The 18,244-nt window shown below is 53.1% G+C and overlaps 1 protein-coding gene across 1 annotated transcript in view; it reads right to left on the reverse strand.

Moving 5' to 3' along the window:
* Positions 1-346: 346 nt before the first annotated feature.
* The window catches only part of KAZN (kazrin, periplakin interacting protein), a 451,377-nt gene continuing 433,479 nt past the window's right edge, over positions 347-18,244 (reverse strand). Inside the window, exons 11-15 of the mRNA XM_087446771.1 lie at positions 16,993-17,224; positions 15,081-15,182; positions 14,395-14,561; positions 5,583-5,697; positions 347-3,952 (exon numbers count right to left, since the gene is read on the reverse strand). Of these exons, the coding sequence (XP_087302897.1) occupies positions 3,788-3,952; positions 5,583-5,697; positions 14,395-14,561; positions 15,081-15,182; positions 16,993-17,224 (781 nt within the window). The 3' untranslated portion in view covers positions 347-3,787. The remainder of the gene's footprint in view (positions 3,953-5,582; positions 5,698-14,394; positions 14,562-15,080; positions 15,183-16,992; positions 17,225-18,244) is intronic.

Genomic DNA, 18,244 nt, shown 5'->3' on the forward strand with positions numbered 1-18,244 from the left:
CAGGACAGAGCACACCTGAACCCATTCAAATGATGCCATCGAAAGTAAGGTAAGCCCTGTGCTGGAAGGTGGGGGTGAGGGTGGGAGCACCAACATTGCAGGGGGGGTGGTGTGTGCAGTGGGGATGACTGGGCTCCTGTCATCTGCCTTGTGACTTCTTAGCTTTATGGAGCTTGGCAAGCCCCTTGGCCTTTCCAACCTCAGTTTCTCCATCTATGAAATGGGTTAATAATCTCCCCTCTCAAAGAGGCTGTTGGGAAAATTAAATGAGAACACACTTCACACATAGAAAAAGGCCACCTCATCAATAAAGTGCTGTGCAGTAGTATTTATTGTTACAGTGTTAAATTCACTCTTGGGAAGACATTCGGGGCCAGGAACGGCATCTTTGCTCATGGACAACTCGCCTCCTTTGCAGCCCCAAACTCCCCTTGTGGGGAGGGCTCAGGAAATTCTCCTCACCAGCCAACACTGGTAATCGAGTCGGCTTCAGAAGTCGCTTTTCCCCCCGGGGTTTCTTTTCCCCATCAGTCAACCACCAGGAGCCTCTTGGAGCCCCGAAGAGCAGAGCGGAAGTGACGGTGCCCAGAACATATGGGTTTTGATGGGCAAGGGGCGAGCTAGGCTTGGAGCAGCAGAGGGGTCTGGGTGCCCCTGCAGAGAGCACTGGAGTCGCATGGGCCTCAGGATCTGGGGTCACTGTTCTGAGGCCCCTCCATGCTGGCTGAGTAGAGACCCCCTCCCCTCGACTTCATCTGGCCCGGGTGCTCCCATGGCTTCGCTCTGCCTCCTGCAGCCTGGGGGTCGATGACTGCGATGCTGACAGGCAGATGTCTGGGAGAAAGGCTCTGCTCAGCTAACAATATGGGGGCCTTTCAGAGACATCTGGGGTCAGAAAGCTGAGTCCACGGGGCAGGTGCCTTCTGATGGATGTGGCCCCTAGCTTCCGGGAGGAATACGGGGTGCCTCTGCCTGCCCCGATTCTCCCCAATCTCTGGCATCAACTACCCCTTTTCAAGGGCACCTGCAGGCACAGGCGATGACACCTTTCAGAGAAGCACACTGTATTGTTCCCAGGTCCAGATGCCATGTCACCCTTTAAGGCCCAAGACCACGACTCATGCCATTTGGACAGGATGTGGCAGGTCACTGTCCTGGAGGTGGCCGCTCTGCCAGCCTTTGTCGATCAGCTCCAGAATCTCTGCCAAGTCCTTCACCCCCTGCTCTTCTCGCCCACCCTTGAAGCAGAGTTGATAAGTAGGATCTTTGCAGCAGACAAAGCCTACCTGATTCGACTCTGTGTGGAGGTGTTTATTTACCAATCGTAAAATGAACAAGAGAAGCCTCAACTAAAGTGGAGTCAGGAAGGCCTGTAGGGGGAGCTCTCACACCCGGTCAAACATCATCAATTACTCCAAACAGGAAGACACATTGGAAGTACAAATACTTTACTACTGAGGGAAGATTTCTGTCCCCACCCAGCAACAGCCCGGCCAGTGAGAAACGCCACAGCTCAGCCAATGAGAGGCCACTGCCGTCCTGAACCGTTACTTTCCACCAATGGACTTTCTTTAGAACAGCCCCTCCCTTCTCCCCATTTTTCTCTACAAAAGCAAGCTCCCCTCCTTTGTTTTCTGGATTTTTCTATGGTCCACCACAGCATGCACATCCTGAGTTTCAATTTTGGCTATTCCAAAATACTCATTTTGAGGGTAAAATAATGAGCAAACTTGCATTTTAAGTTGATACAACCAACCCGTCCTCATGTTGAAAAGTCAGCTCCAAATGCTTGCCTGGCTGCCAAGGACAGGGAGCACTGGGTAGGAGAGAATGTGCTGGTAGGGCATCAATTGGACCAAAAGGTGCATTCCTGGTTGCCCACACTGCCGCCGGCCTGCTGGCCTAATGCTGCGAATGTTTTGGGCAATGCCATCTCTGCCAGTTACCCCTCGATTGTCCACTTGCCCATTTGTCCCCAGTGGGATTGAGCTGGGGAATAATGCAAGCTTCATTTCTGACAACTCAGGTGACGTTGGTTTCAAATAATCCGACCTGCATTCAGGACCCCTTCTGCCATTCTTGCCCACCCTGCGAGAATAACTGCCCGCCTGGTTTACTGCCCCCCAAGAGGCAGATCCTGGGGTCCCGGGTCACCCAGCCTGGATGCTGGCTTGGGAGTGACCTGTGACAGCCCTCTCTCCGGGCCGCGGGCTCTGCAGCTTCAGGCTCCCTGTGCGTGGCTGAATGTCATAAAGATACCGAGGTTTGGAACCTCAGCAAAGCCAAGTCAGGTACCGGAGCTCCACCCCTCAGGCCCTGGAATCAGAAATGTGTCCCTCGAGGCCAAACATTCAGACGAAAGGGGGCCATCCACCTGTCCAACCACCAGGCATGTGGTTTCTGGTGGTGAGAAAGGCTGTGCTTATGTTAAGGTTAGATAGAAAACCACGGTCTTCGGCATTGAGAGGAGTAATTCTCAAGTTCATCAGGCCTCGGTTTATGCTTTTCCCCTGAGGGGAAACAATTCGTAGGGTTGAAGAACATGTGCTTTGAGGGTTCTCGAGGCTGCCACCTGCTGTGAGTCTTGGAAATTCAAACCTCTCATTGACTCCTGGTGCAAATGGCTTCAATAGAAGTCAAGCATCCTGGTTCCAACAGATGGTTCATGTTGATAACCGAAGCGTAAGTAGAACTCCACTGCATCTGGCCCTTCCCTATTCATCACTCACATGGAGGTCAATGAACTCAAGCCTGGACATTTGAATCAAACTAGTTTCCAAGGGTTGTGCACGTGAGATCTCTCTCTCTCTCTCTCTTTTTTGGTCAAGCCCTATTGGGGGCTCTAGAGTCTGAACATCAAATCTTCCTTGGCCTCCTTTTGCACGTGGCTCTGACCAAGATGAAGTTGGAGAGAACCCGTTCCATGTCAGTTCTGTGTTGTAAATGGGGAATTAGACACCCCTTCCCCACCCCATAGCTTCCCACCTGTCTCCTGAGAGGTTACAAAGTGTGTTACAGACATTAGCAAGTGTTAATCCTCACAGCATCCCTGGGCAGGAACCAGAATTATTGTAGATGAAGACGCTGAGGCACAGAGAGATGAGGCCACTGGGAAGAAGCCACACAGCAAAACAGCGGCAGAGTCAAAAAAATAAAAGGGCAGGGGGTTCTCTTCACCCCCTTAATGGCTTTGCTCTGCCAGATTCATCTCAGTTAGGGTACTGGTGAGCATACCTATGTTTCAGGTGACAGAGACATCACAACAAGGGTTGCTGGGTTAACAGTGACAAGCATTTCCCCGCCCCCAGTCCCAAACCCATTGCCACACCCGGCATGGTTGTCACGGACCTAACTCGTTGGCAGGTTTTGCCTGATTCCAGCACTGTCCTTCTGGGCTCCAGTACGTCTGGTTGGAGTCCCACCTGCTCCTTCTGAAGGGTGTTTTGGGGAACTGTGGGCCTCTTCCCACCTTGGCAGCTCAGGTCTAGGCTCCAGGGACCACTTGGCTGTCAACGGCTGACAGTCACTCTGAGATGGAGCCTGGATTATGGAGGGTCCTCTGGGCCAGTCTCCTTCCATTGAGCAGGAAAGTCCACGGCCCGCTCAAGGCAGGCAGGCTGGCACCTCCGTTCCTCGGTGCTCCATCGGAAATCGCTGCAGTCTCTTGGGATTCTGCCCGGCAGCAGAGGAGCGTCCTCAGCCCGAGGTCGCTATGTACAGTGGCGATGGCCTCTGCTGCTCTCCCTCTCTGGGCTCTCTGCGTTGGGTCTGGTGGGGCATCGGTTCCTTACACGTTGGTGACCTCCAGGCCGTTGTAGCCTTCCAGATGGCACTGCTCTGGTCTGCCCTGGGGATCATCGTCTCCGCAGTCTTCATTTTGAAGAGAGCCGTAGTCATCGTGGAAATCGGGGTCTTTGCTGCTGAAGCCCCTTCCTATCTTCCCCAGGGGCAGCTGAGAAGAGGGGAAGAGGATCAAAGGACAGGAAGAAGAGAGAAAAGAATTGAATGTTTTTGCATCTGGAAAATGTGGAGTTTCCGATTCTAATTGCTGTGCGACTTTGAGTAACTTATGTAACCTCTCTGTGCTGCTCCTATTAGTAATAATACTTCACTGCTCAGGAAGACCAAGAGGATTTTGTAAGTTAACATTAGGAGAAAGCTTTGTGTTCCCAATGGGAGGAGCCAGTTGGTTACCAAGGATGAGGACAAATACAGTCTTTCTGATGATCACAAAAGTCTCCCGTCTTCCTCCTTGGTGGAAGGAGAGTCGAGAACGGGTATAATGGAGAAGAGGTGAGAGTGTCTGAGCACGGGCGTGAAGTCTCACTGCCTTCCCAAGTCAAGAAGAAATATTCTAGCACCGCCTGATGTGGCAGAAAGAGAGTGGGTTTTGGAGACTCACAAACCGAGGTTTTCTGCCACTTCCCAGCTGTGTGACCTTGGACAAGTCACCTGCCCTCTCTGAGCCTCAGTTTTCTCAGCTACAAAATGAGAATAGTAATTCTTACCTCCCAGAGTTGTTGTAAAGGGTAGAAATCCCATCCATGAAGCGCACAGGCTGGCGGAGATGAGCTATTATCACCACACACAGTGGGCCCTCGGTGAAATTTCTCTCTTATTTTGAACACACCTCGATTGCACTAGTCACGATGGCGCTCTGCAATTATTTCTTTACTTGACTGCCTTTCTTTCCAGACCAGTGTTTCTCAACCTTGTTTTCATTATTGCCCCCCTTGAAAAGGAGCCTTTTTAGACATTTTTCCCTATTCACACTCCCATCATGACATTTTCATAGCACAGATATGCTGTCTCTCTATGTGCCGTACGTATGTCTGTGCTTTAGACAGTAAAAGAGTAAGTTCCCAAAAGCCCGTGTTCACTCCTTTGGGGGTGCTGTCACCCCCAATGTGAATGCATGTTCTAGACTGGGAGCACCTTTAGGGTAAGGGGGTCATTTATTCATGCTTACGCCCCATGCTTAGGATGGTGCCTGGAGCGCATATCCCAAAGTTTTTGCTGGATGAGTGGAAGAGCTTTTGGATTTTCCAGCCCTGCCGTCTGCGTCTACACTGCTCCATTTAGGAATCTGCGTTGGTCTGAGTCTGCACGATCAGACCCAACTGCACGTGTTTGCATACACCAGTCACTCACCTGCTGCTCACAGTGCTCACGTCCCTGGAGTTCAAAACCTGAGCCGGTGGTTCTCTGAGTTCGGGGTGCACTGGAACCCCCTGGGCAGCTGGGCTGCATACAGGGCTCCCCCCACATCCCAGAGGCCCTTTGCTCCCGGAGGCCCAGGTGGACCCCAGAATCTGCATGCTAATCAACCGCCCGGGTGATTCTGATGCGGGCGGTGAGACCTGCACTTCGAGATACGCTGTTCTAAGCCTTGTGGGGCCTCATGCGTCATGCAGGTCCCTTGAAGTGGCTTCCAGGGCCTCTCTCCTAGCTGCACCTGTGACCCGGCAAATGGGCGCCCCTGCACAGGCCAAGACAGGAGCTGGAAGAGGGCAGCATGGGCCCAGGTGACAAAAAGACCTTTCCCAGGCTGTGAGACTCACAGGTGAATGAGAGCGACTTACCCGGCCAGCCTTGTACTTGATGCCTCCGCTGTTCTCCTCCTTCCCAGCCCGGGGGACGCTGGAGGCCCTCCCAGGTGGCGTCCCGAAACGCTCAGCCTCTCGGATGCCTGAGGAGCTGGGGAGAGACCCAATCTGAGTCAGCGGGGGGTGGGGGGGGCGGGCAGTCAGCTACCGACACCCAGGGACATGCACATATTGGTGACAATGACCAGAACTGCCTCGATTTACTGAGTACCTCCCATGTGCCACCGCTGTGCTCAGCACTTTATCAGTGCAATCCTCACAAGGTGCCTAGAGGTCAGGGCTACCATCCTTGCACTACGGATGAGGTAAAGGGGCACAGAGAGGTTAAGCAATTTGCCCAGGTTCACACAGCTGGAAGTGGCAGAGCCAAGATCTGACCCTAAGTGTCTGAAAGACTCCAAAGTCTGGCTCGTGACCCTCCAGTGTACTGCAGACCTTGTCAGGAGAGAGAAGACAATGGGAGAACCCCCAGATTTCAGCTAATCAGATGTCATTTGAGAGGCACTGCTCTGCATTTGAAATCTGTGTCCCCCACCTGACTTGTTGCCTGAAGTTACCCCCATTACTCCCTTTGTGCAAAAACATTGAAGGCTTCTCTCAGAACAGGATTTCACAAACTATAGCATGGGGGCCAAATCCAGCCCGCCCACTGACTTTGTGAATAAAGTTTTATTGGAACCCAGTCCATTCATTTGCATGTTGTCTATGGTTGCTTTCTTGCTCTAATGACAGAGTTGTAAGCTTCTGACACAGACCATATGGCTCCCAAGTGCTAATATATTTACTACCTGGCCTTTTAAAGAAAATGCCAGCCCGGCGTTAGAACATCAGTGCTGTGGAGCATGTACAGAGCACGGAGTCGGGGCAAAAATCCCGGTCCCGATCCAGGAGTTCTGATCTCCAGTCCTCCCACCTGCCCTCCTTCTCTGTTAGATTTGGGCAAACCACTGTCTCCCTCAGGCTCTCATGGTTCCTTCTTTGTCTGCAGGGTTGGCCCCAGCTCTGGAGAGAGCCTTCCTCCGTCGACCTTGCCAAACCCACGCGACTCATATCCAGAATCCTTCTAGAAGCTTTAGCCAGGCAGGCTGGGTTAAAACCCTGGCTCTACTGTTTACCGGCTGCACGACCTTGTGCAAGTCATTTCTCGAAATCGTAGTTTCTATACCTGCAAAACAGTGATCATAATAAAGCCAACCTCTAGAAGTTATTGTGAGGTTAGTTAAAAAATGCTCTGGAACTTAGCTGGCATCCATAAATGGCTATGATAATAATTCATATTAATTAATATTAATTTAAACATATTACAGAGGAATTGGCTCTGGCCGACAGGCAGTCAGGAGCTGGCTTTGCAGGAGCTGGGAGCCTGGGCTCGGGTCCCCACGAGGTGAGGTAGACTCATTAATAGAAATGAACCTTCTGACAGCTTTTAAGCTGCCTCAGAGAAGCCCTGCTTCTTCTGGGGCAAATTTTGCCAAGAAAGTTAAGGGGGGCGGGGGAGCACGCAGGAGACAGCACTGGCCGATGGGGCGGCAGATGAGGCGAAGTTCTCAGATCCACAGTGCCGGGGGCTTCCCCGGAAAGGGGACGCTCCCGCTCTGCGGCGGGTCAGGGAATGAGGTCTTCATTAACGACTGCCCTCTCTCCCCACCTGGAGGTGAAATTCCCTGGGTCTACTGGGGAAGCAATTCTAATCGCAGAAGCTGTGAAAATCTAAAGTCACGCTGCCAGCCCTGTCTGCCGTCTTGCACATAGAAGTGCATTGAATCCCCCTGGCTCATGGAACATTAGTGGTCAATGAGCTTGGGAGAGCCCCCGGGCCCCTTCTCTTATTTTCACGGAAGAAGAGATGGCAGTCCAGAGAGCGTGTGCGGCTCATCCAAGGATGCACAAGACACAGGGGGTCGGGATGGAACTTGAACTTGGGCCTTTAGGCTCAAGATCTAGACCATGCTTTTCCCACCTTGGGGGTCAGTGTAGGACCGTGAGCTCCACATCAGTGGCCCGGCTCAACCCCTTAGAGTTGTGTCACCTGGGCTATAGAGGGGGGTTAATAACAGCACTTCTCTCATCAGGTCATCATGAGGATTAAATGAGATGATACACATAACACGTCGAGAAGTGGCTGGCATATCGTGAATCATCGCTATGATTATATCTTCCTGGGACCAACACAGGCTTTGAGGGGTGCAGACCTGGCTGGAGTCCCTGCTCAACCAGCCCCTAGCTGTGCCCTTGTGCCAGCTCATTACCTTGCTGGCCTCAGTTTCCTTATCTGTACTATGCAGCCCAGTAAGCAGTTCTGGTCTTAACAAGCTATCCCCTGAACCTTTGTGGTGTAAACAGAGGAGTACGGATGGCCCCTCTATGCCCAAATATCTTCCCTTCTTGTTTCTTCCACAGCGGCGGAAATCCCACCCTCAGTTACCCCTTCGGATTAAAACTCATGAAAAAAACTGCTAAAAAAAACCCCACAAATGCTTCAGGGAATAAGCCAAGCACAGGACTGAGGTCTTTGAGACTTGAAGTGGCTTACTGAATATTTCTAGTCACTTCATCAGACCTTGAGGGAATGGAACGCTGGAAGGACAGGTTTTGATGAGGGCAGGTTCTGGAGAACAGGGCATGTCAGTGGGGTCTCCTGAGTCAATGTGGAGGGCATCCCGGACACCAAAAAAGCCTCAGGGTGCAGGAAGCAAGTCGCGGGATGGGAACCAGCCTTTGCCAGCCGGGCTGGCCTGAGGGCTGAGTCTCACCCAATTAAATGAGGATTAAATGGGCCCGTGATGTGCAAGACGCTTTCAGACGAATGAAGTGGGGAAGGAAAGAGCATTGATTGGCCACCTACTGTGTGCTGGGCATGACACCAGGTCGTTCACCCACATTAGCTCCTTGACCCCTCTCAGAAGCTCTGGAAGGAGGAATAAGTTGAGGGAACTTCCCCCATTTTAAGTTGAGGGAACCGAGGCTCCAGAGGTCAAGTTTCTTGCTAAAATGACACAGATGATGGTGGAGGAGCCCGAATTCAGCCCCCAAAGGCCCTGCCCCTCGTTACACAGGACCACGACTCCAGGCACTGAACCACTGGGCTCACAGTTCGGTGGTTGGGGCGGCATGGGACACAATATTATAAAACATCACCTTCTCGTGGGTGCCTGGAAACCTCAACGTCCCCTCCACCTCGGCTCGGGGGCCCTCCGAGAGGCCCAAGAAGATCCCCCCCTTGCCCATTGCTTGGATTTCTCGGACGCAGGCTTGGGAATCCTGCCAGCCAAGGAGGTGGGAGAGGCGACAAGGCCTCCTGTCCTGTGTGCTTGAGAGTCGGGTCTGTCTGAGTTCATAATGGAACTGCTTTTCTCCGCGGAAACACTAAAGAGAAAGCTGGAGCAGACAGGAGGGGATTCCCGTGTGGCCAACCCAAGAGGAAACTGCTTCACGAGATCAGTCAGGCTTCGTGGGAAGTCAGGGGACGTGAACTGTCAGTCACGGCGGGGCATCTTGGTGTCAGGCACGCTGCACACAATCTGCCTCACTGAATCTTCATAACAAGCTTCAAGGTAGGGATGAATCATATTCTCATATTACAGAAGAGGAAACTGAGGTTCAGAGAGGTCAAATCACCTGCTCATGTTCAACACGGCTAGAAAGAAGAGGAGCCAGGATTTGAACCCACATTCCAGCCATTTCCCTGTGGACGAGGAAAGGGAGACAGCAGTGGGGGCTCTGGTGGTGGGTTTGGAATAATAATCACCAATATTTATGTCATTGGGTGATTTACAGTGCCCGGGTTCCTTTGCCAAGTGCTTTACGCATTATTCCACCTCATCTTTCCACCAGCCCTTTGGTTGGTAGATACTGATTGTGATCCGCATTGTGCAGATGAAGAAAGGATGGCTCAGAGAGGTTAAGTAACTTATCCAAGATCACACAGCCAGGAATCGGTACAGCTGGGATTCAAACTCAGGTTTCCTGGCTCTAGTGTGCCACAAGGAATTCTGGATGGGGCGTATATCTTTGCTTTCATGTCTACTAAACCAGTTCTTGTCTGGAGCCAAAGGCTTTCTTGGATAAGCAGAGCCCCTCAAGGACCCCGTTAGAAAGGGGAAAGAGATGCGGTCTGGAGCTGACGGGTCAGGGGGCAAGGCTGGTCCCCCAGAGGGCAGGCTGTGGTTCTGAAGATTGGGAGCCAGACCCGTTTCTGCTCCCCGGGGAGGCCGGCTCACTTCCACTCACTCTGCTCATCAAGCCCCTCCCAGCGTGGGTGGATTGAAGAACAAACCAATCAGATTTGTTCCTGATTGTCCCTCATTCCCAGGGCATCCTGGGGGTCTCGGAGGCAGGGCTGCTCCCACCAGTACTGGGCCACATGTAGGAAGGAGGAGAGAGAGAGGTCTTGACTCCTCCATTAGCGCATTTGGGCCTGCTGTTTACACTCTGGGGTGGGGGCTCATAAGTCCCCTGGGGGAGGCCCAGGGAGACGAGGCCGTGGCTGGACACCAGTTCCTCCATTGTTCTGGCCACACTTCCTGCCCTTTAGGGAAGCAGCAAAGTGTGGTGGCTTGAATCCAGCTCCACAGTTGATCAGCTTCTGGCCCCAGGCAAGATACGTAAGCGTGCTGGACCTCAGTTTCCTAGTCTGTAAAATGGGGCTCACGGTGCCTGCCTCTGAACCCGCCCGCGGCAGAGCTCAGCAAACGGTCATGGCAGTTTGATGCCCCACCCTATGGCCACCTCTGGAGGAGGGAAGAGAGGGAAGAGGGGGATGCCAGCCAACTCTTTCATTCTTGGAAACAAAATGGGGCTCTTTGGAGGCCGTGGGTCATGAGGCCACAGGACGGGGAGGAGTATTAATAAGTGAGATGCAGTTTGTCTGAAGCTTCAGAGGTCTGACGGAACCCTTCTCAGGCCTAATATTCAAACAGACTCTGAATGAATAAAGATGGAATCCGCCCTGTCCCCGACTCTGTGTCAGTGACAGGATAGCGCATCCTCCGGGGAAACACTGGGGACGGTCACGCAGTTTCATCTTCTCCTTCAGCTCCTCTGATGCCCCAGTGACTGCCTGTGGAACACCACGGCCGCTCCCTGCATCCTCTTTGTCCACTGGTTTATTTCCCTGGATCTTTAAGTGTGGTCCCATGACACAGAGTTGGTGCTGGCCTGGGGTTTACCGGGAGAAGCAGGAAGTCGGTGCGTGGCAAAGATACCACGAGACATGTCAGAAACCCTCCTCCTCAGTCTTGGTCCTGTGTGTTGTCATGGCGATGGGAGGAGGCTGGAGAAGGTGATGTCATGGTGGTCATAAACTCTTGGTTATCAGGTCGGGTGTTGATGGTCCCTGACTCCCTGGCCATGGGCCATAATACATGGTGACCATAATCTCCCAAGATGGTCTGAGCTGACCATGCCCCCACCCCCATCATTAAGTGACCACAGGTCTTCTTCAGGGGTCACATCTACTGGGGAGTGGAGCCAGCTACTCCTCAGCCCTCCTTGAAGCTTCCTAGCATGGTAGAAGGTCACTGGAGTTCTCACTGGTAGATGCCAGCACTGCCACTGACTCCTGTCTGGTCCTGAACAAGTCACAGCTTCTCTCTGAAGCCTCAGTTTTCTTATCCATAAAATGGGCACTGATCCATTCTCTCTCAGCTTCCCTCAGGGGGAGGAGGATCACATGAAATAAGGGATGTGACAGCCCCTTGTTGATGATAAATTATGACATAAATACGATAGGTTGATGTTACTACCGTCATCATGGTCCACCCAGCCTGGGATTCAGCCTGGGATGCAGTCCTGGGTCAGCCTCTGATCCCTATCTCAATGGTTGGGGATGTTTCTCAAACTCAACCTTTCACTCAATCAGAGCATTCCGGAAGGACTCACCCCAAAGTGCCAGCACCACCTGCCCGGCCCCCTCCCTCTGGAAAGCTGAAGTCAGCAACAGAGAAAGAGAAGGAGCCAGAGGCCAGCAGACAGGAGGGCTTCACTGCTTGGATCAGTGTGGGGATATCCTGGGGCGAAGCCCAAAGATCTTGGTTGATATGAACCCATCGGACCTTCCCAAGTGTCTCACCACTTGCCTGGGGATCACCGTCTCCCCTGGTGTTTGTTTTAGCTGAGGACTCAACAGGGGTGGTCTCTAAAGTTCCTTAGAAACTCAAGGGGTTCTGTCTCCCCCCAGCTGACTGAAATCAGTTCCCCTGGCCTGTGACAGGGTCTCAACACAGGGCTGTGAGTTTCCAAAACCCCACGTGGAGACCTTGACTCATGAACCATGGATGGACACATGGAGGAAAGCAGCATCGTGGGAAGAGGCGATCATAGGAGGCAGGCTTGGGGTCTGGCACGGGCACTGCCTCTCAGTTCCCTGGCTGACCAGCCTCAGATTCCTCATCATTAAAATGAGGAGGAGGACAGAGTCCATTTCCCTCGTCCTCATCCTAATACCAGGAGGATTGCTTTCATCTAATTCTTGAAGGAGTCTTTGACCTACCAACCACGTAAGAACCCACCCTACCATGCCCCACCAGGAACTTCCCCAGTGCTCACCCCCTCATCCTAGACAGTCCTCAATACACTTGTCACCTCACGGGTGGTCAAGGGTTTAATCAGACACACGAATGCCTGCTAATGTTTAACTAGTGCTGCCCCTCCAGGGCTCAGAATATTTGAAGCCTGGTACAGATCACACGACTCCATAAGAGAGGTCAGGGAAGGTGGGCAGTTCTGAGGAGAAAAGCCTTTTTCCTGCACCTGTTGATTCACGGCTCATGGAATAGGGTTCTCGTCAAAATGCTAAAATGCTAAAAATGTGGAATCCTGGGCTCTGCCGGCAGATATTGTTCCCGTAGGTCTGAGACAGGGCTGGGGGACCTGCATTTTACAAGAGCACCAATGATTCTGCTGCAGGTGTCTGTGGACCTCACTTTGAGAACCACTGAGGTATTAGCCTGCCAATGGGGAAGGACAGTCCAGGGCACCTGGACCCTGCTACAGATGAATGCTTTTCTCCCAAGCCTCAGTTTCTCCACCTGCATTACATGGGGTGTGGCTCAGCTGCTCCCTGAGGCCCCATGTGGTTTGGGGGTTCGGCACTCAGGCCTGACTCAGAGAGCCTCAGGTTCAAATCTGGGCTCTGTCAACAGATGGACAAACCTTTGGCCAGACTGACCAGGGATTAAAGAGTGAAGACTCAAATTACTAAAACCAGGAATGAAAGAGGGGGTGTTACTACCAACTTTACAGAAATAAGAGGGATTTTAAGGGAATAATTATATGATCCATTGTATGCCAACAAATTAGCTAGCCTAGATGAAACGGACAAACTCCTAGAAAGATATAAACTACTGAAACTGACTCAAGAAGAAATAGAAAACCTAAGTAGACCTATAAAAAGTAAAGAGATTAAATTAGTAGTAATAATAATAATAATAATAATAATAATAATAAACTTCCCACAAAGAAAAGCCCAGGATCAGATGGCTTCACTGGCGAATTCTACCAAATGTTTAAAGAATAAATGAACACCAATTCTTCACAAACTCTTCCAAAAAACAGAAGAGGAGGGAACACTTCCCAATTCATTCTTTGAGGCCAGTATTACTCAGATACCAAAACCAGACAAAAATATCCCAAGAAAACAAAACTACAGACCAATATCCCTTATAAATATAGATGCAAAAATCCTCCACAAAATACTAGCAAACCTAATCCAGCAACACATAAAAAGATTACACACCATGACTAAGTGGAATGCTAGGAATGCAAGGTTGGTTCAACATCTGAAAATCAATCAGTGTAATGTGCCATATTAATAGAATAAAGGACAAATCTGGGCTTTGCCACTTATTAGCTGTGTGACCTTGGACGAGTACCTTGGCCCCTTTGAACAAGTTTCTCCATCTATAAGGGAGGGATAGTGATGCTGATTTCCAGGCATTGTTATGAGGATGAAATTGCTGCACACCACAAGTGCTCAATAAATGGCCGTCTAACCCTAACTGCAATCATTTTCAGGAGAGAATCCACTGGGAGGGGCCTAGTTTATCTGTCCAGGTGTTTATTCTCTGGTCACTTTTCAGATGAGGAGACTGCGGTAGGTGGGCTCACATGGTCTGCTCACCTGGACTGTAAACACCATTAATATGCCCATCCCTGCCTCCAAACCTTTGTCCCCACAGTTAGTCCTGCCTGGACTGGCCACCTCAACCTCTCAGGCCAATGCAAATTCTCCCCAGCTCAAACCCCACCCTCACGGGGCTTTCCTTACACATGTGCTGCTCGGGCTCCCTTCTTTTTTTTTTTTTCTGTAAGGAAGCTCAGCCCTGAGCTAACATCCATGCCAATCCTCCTCTTTTTGCTGAGGAAGACTGGCCCTGGGCTAACATCCGTGCCCATCTTCCTCCACTTTATATGGGACGCCGCCACAGCATGGCCTGACAAGCAGTGCGTTGGTGTGCGCCCGGGACCCAAACCCGGGCTGCCAGCAGTGGAGTGCGCACACTTAACTGCTATGCCACAGGGCCGGCCCCCCGCTCTCCCTTCTCGATGCCCAGGGGATCTGGAATTTAACCACACGCTTTATTCCAGACCAAATGCTCCTCTGCCTCTTTCTAGTCTAGACGTTTGGGCTGAAGCACTTTGCTTCTCTGACCCTCAGTGTCCTGATCTGTAAGAGGAGACCCCCTTGTTGCAAGAGGCAAGTGGGATACAGTAAGCAAAGGGGCCAGGATGGGAAGTCAGGACCACCTGCTTCCAAAGCCTCGCGCCGCAGCCAGCGGCCCGCACTCACTTGGCCGGGTGGAAGACGGCACTCATCTCCTCCGCCAGGTGTCTCCGGAGAATGTGCTTCCCGCTGGGGATGCCCAGGGCAGTGGCCATGGCCTCGGCATTGAATGTGGGTTCCAGCACCAGCACGGCACCGTGGACGCCGCTGTTGGTCAGGTTGTCTGCGTACTCCTGAGGGCAAGGCACGAGGCTGCTTGGCCTGAGAGAGCCGCCCTGCTGGCTGAGGGGGCCCCAGCTCCAAGTGGGGATATGCCCCCAACAGCAAGAGCTTGACCCCCTGGGGAACCAGTTAATTTAATACTGAGGGGGAACCCCACCCCCACTCTTAGGGCCATGAGGGCAGCGACCAAGACGATTTTGTCACTGACACATCCCCAGACCTTGGCAGGCAGCCCATAAATACTTGTCGAATGAGAAGATGGATCTGGATTCAACCCCACACTTGCTTCAGAGAGCGAGGATGGCTCAGCACCCCCGACCCCCATGATGAGAAAAGCACCATGAATGGGGGTCCTATGCAGGGGAGGGGTGAGTAGTTCCCTCCTCTTGAGTGACAGGAGGCAGGTTATTCTTGCCAGCCCGGGCAGTGATGCCCCAGTTCACACAGAAATGGATACTGATCTGCACACAGATGTGCATGGGATTTGCACATGCCCTAGAGTTGCCCCAACCCCCGCCATCACCCCTCACCTTCAGGTCGATATCTCGCACCCACTTGAGCACTCGCTGGTTGGTCCAGACCACAGGGTCTATGTTCTGCGTCTCACAGCGGGCCCGGCGCTCCTGGAGGGCCTGGTGGGGAGGGAGAGAGTGGGTCAGCCAGGAGATGAGGGGGCACACCGAGGTCACAGGGGGAGCGAGGGTCCACGTGGCTGACAGGGGCCCCAGCGTGCCGGTGCGAGGAGTCCTGGCAGGGCCATCCACGACTGCCGTAGCCACATCAATCCGTGACCCGGCCTTTCATTCTGGAAAACAGGGAGAAGGCCCCTTCTGGGGGTGGTGGGAGTCTGGAGGCAGAGATACCTGTGGCCTGGAGTGTGGGGCTGGGCGCAACCCACGGCAGCTGCCTAGTCTGTACGTTTCGGCCCCCTGCTCACCTGACATGGAGTGTCAGGTGCTCAATGCATATGTGTTGAGGGATGCCCAATGATGAGGCCCTTCCAAGTGGGGCCAAGTATCCCCGGGGTCCACCCAGCCTCTGGGGGCAGCAAGTGTCACCCTGTTATGAAACCTCACCCCTGGTGACCTGCAGAGGGGTCAGCCTGATGGCCTTTCACAAGCCTCCTTGGGGGACTGGCTCCCAAAGGGCTCTGGGCCTGTGGTGGGCAGACCCTTCTCCAGGGCCCCTGGCCCACGGGTTCCTCCAGTGTGCCCTGGCCAGCCCCCATCCCACCATGCCCATTTCCACACTTCACTGTCATGATCTTCCTGAACGTCTGCCACCTGTACCAGACTGGGGTTCCCAGGGGCCAGGGCCTGTGTCCTCATCACTTCCTGTGCCCAGGGCCCTATACCGGGTGTCCGAGAAGGCCATGAAGGCCCCTCTTCTGTCCCCTCCTGCCCACCTGGAATTGCTTGTGTTCTGACATCGCTCTAAGAAAAGCAAGCCATCTGGACTCAGCCCTGCAGGGCCCAGTCAGGGCTCCTCCCTCAGGGGAATATTTGGGGAGATGCTCTGGGAAGGTCTTGGGGGAGCTGAAGCAGATGCCCTGTGCTCTGTGGCTTGGCAGAGCTCAGGATCCAGGAAGCACTCAGAGCCCAAACTCTTCAACACGCCCCACAGTCTCCTGGTTACCTATCCCGCATGCCTCTCCACTCCCCCCTCAAACCCAACACCAGAACCACACCACACTCTCAGTTCTTCTGCCACCACAGATATGTCCTCTGGGCCTTTGCCTGTGCTGTTCCCTCTGCTGGGTTGATTTTCCCCTCATACTTTCTACTGATCAATCCCTGGAATTCCTCCTTCAGGGTTCAGTTTAGCTGTTACTATCTCTGAGAAGCTCTCCCTGATCCCCTGGAAGCTTCTGCTCTGGGTTTTCATAAAACCCTGGACTTCCCTCCTTGGGACTCTTTCCATGGTTTTGTGGCCACCAGCTTCCTGGTTCTCCCTGAGAAGCAGTGAGTTCTTGGAGATGAGGGTTCCTCATTTCTCCTGAATTGAGCACAGGGCCTGGCTTGTGCCCAAGGAGCAGTTGTCGGAAGGAAGAAAGGATGGATGCATGGATGGATGGATGCATGGATGGATGGACGGATGGATGGATGGATGGGTGGATAAATGGATGCATGAATGCATGGATGGATGGATAGATGGATGCATGAATGCATGGATGGATGCATGGATGCATGGATGGATGGATGCATGGATGGATGCATGGATGGATGGATGCATGGATGGATGGATGGATGCATGGATGGATGGATGCATGGATGGATGGATGCATGGATGGATGGATGGATGGATGCACGGATGGATGGATGCATGGATGGATGGATGCACGGATGGATAGGCAGATGGCAGATGGGTGGATGGAGAGACACTGGATGCTAGGGTGGAAAGGAGGGCTGTGGAAAGTGCCCCGCCCCCTGCCCTGGACCTCACCTCCCTGCTGAAGTTCACTTGGTACAGCAGCTCGATCCCCAGCAGGATGCTGACCTGGTGGAACTTCTTGGACACATTCAGGTGCTTCTCCAGGTCCCGCTTCATCAGCGAGTTCAGCATCCGCCCATCGACCAGGTGGTTTTGGAAGGCCTGGGAGTACTGGGACAGGCCGATGTCATTCAGCCAGGCCTTGGCCACCCAGTGATGGTCCAGGTCAGCGGCTTTGGACAGGCTGGTGAGGAGAGACATGGCCGGAGAGAGGGATGGGTGGGGAAAGGTGGCAGAAACAGAGGGACAGGGAGAAATGGGGCAGAGATGAAGCGAGAAAGGGAAAACAACAGGGCGAGGGAAGGGGGACCAAGAAATCCATAGAGTTAGACAGGAACAGAGATGGAGGGAGAGACAGAGGGGAAGACAGAGCAGAGATGGGTAGAGAGGTGGATGAAGGGGAGAGAGAGAGAAGGAGGGAGAGAGAGGAGAGGGAGAGAAAAGGAGAGAGACAGAGAGAGACAAAGAGACAGAGAGAGACAGAAACAGAGAGAGACAGAGAGCCCCAAAGAACAGAAAGGGATCAACAGAGAGACAGACAGAGGGAACAGGAAAAGAGAAGAGACCACATTCAGACACACTGAGAGTGAAAAGGGACAGAGACAGAGCAGCAGGGACATCGGCAGCAGGAAGCAGCCCCCCTGGGGACCCTGGCACCCCCAGCCTGCCCCGGGGACCTCCACAGAATCCCTGAGGTTCACAAAGCTTTGGCCTGGCCTGTCTCTCCTCGGACTTTGTCCAGTTGCACAGTGGCACGTCTTGGACTCAGAATTCAAACCCACCTTTTGCTTATTCCCAGTGCTCTCTCCTCACCCCCATACCGCGGATTTCTCTGTAACCCACACAGAAATTATCCCAGGGCCACGCACACAGCAGGCGCACAACGAATACTTCTCAAATGGATGAAAGGGTGGATGCTCCTGGCGGGAGTGGGGGTGGGGGTGGGGTGGCGGTTGCGGGGCGAGGTCCCCTCGGCTGTCATTCCCTTGCCCGCCACACGGTGGCAGCCTCGCAGAAGGAATGAGGACAGCGCCTCCCACCTGCAGAGGGACTTGGAGAAATGGCCCGAGGCTGACAGGTAGGAGAGCTGCTTTACCTAAGTGGGACCCGCGGGGACCACGAGGGGATCATGATGGACTGACAGAGGGACGCCGCCCTCCTTCCCAGGCCTGGGACCAGGGCCAGCATCCTTCCCTTCCCGCCA

The sequence above is a fragment of the Ceratotherium simum genome, chromosome 22, assembly GCF_057802395.1.
Source record: "Ceratotherium simum simum isolate JZ-2026a chromosome 22, ASM5780239v1, whole genome shotgun sequence".
NCBI classification, from domain to species: Eukaryota; Metazoa; Chordata; class Mammalia; order Perissodactyla; family Rhinocerotidae; genus Ceratotherium; species Ceratotherium simum.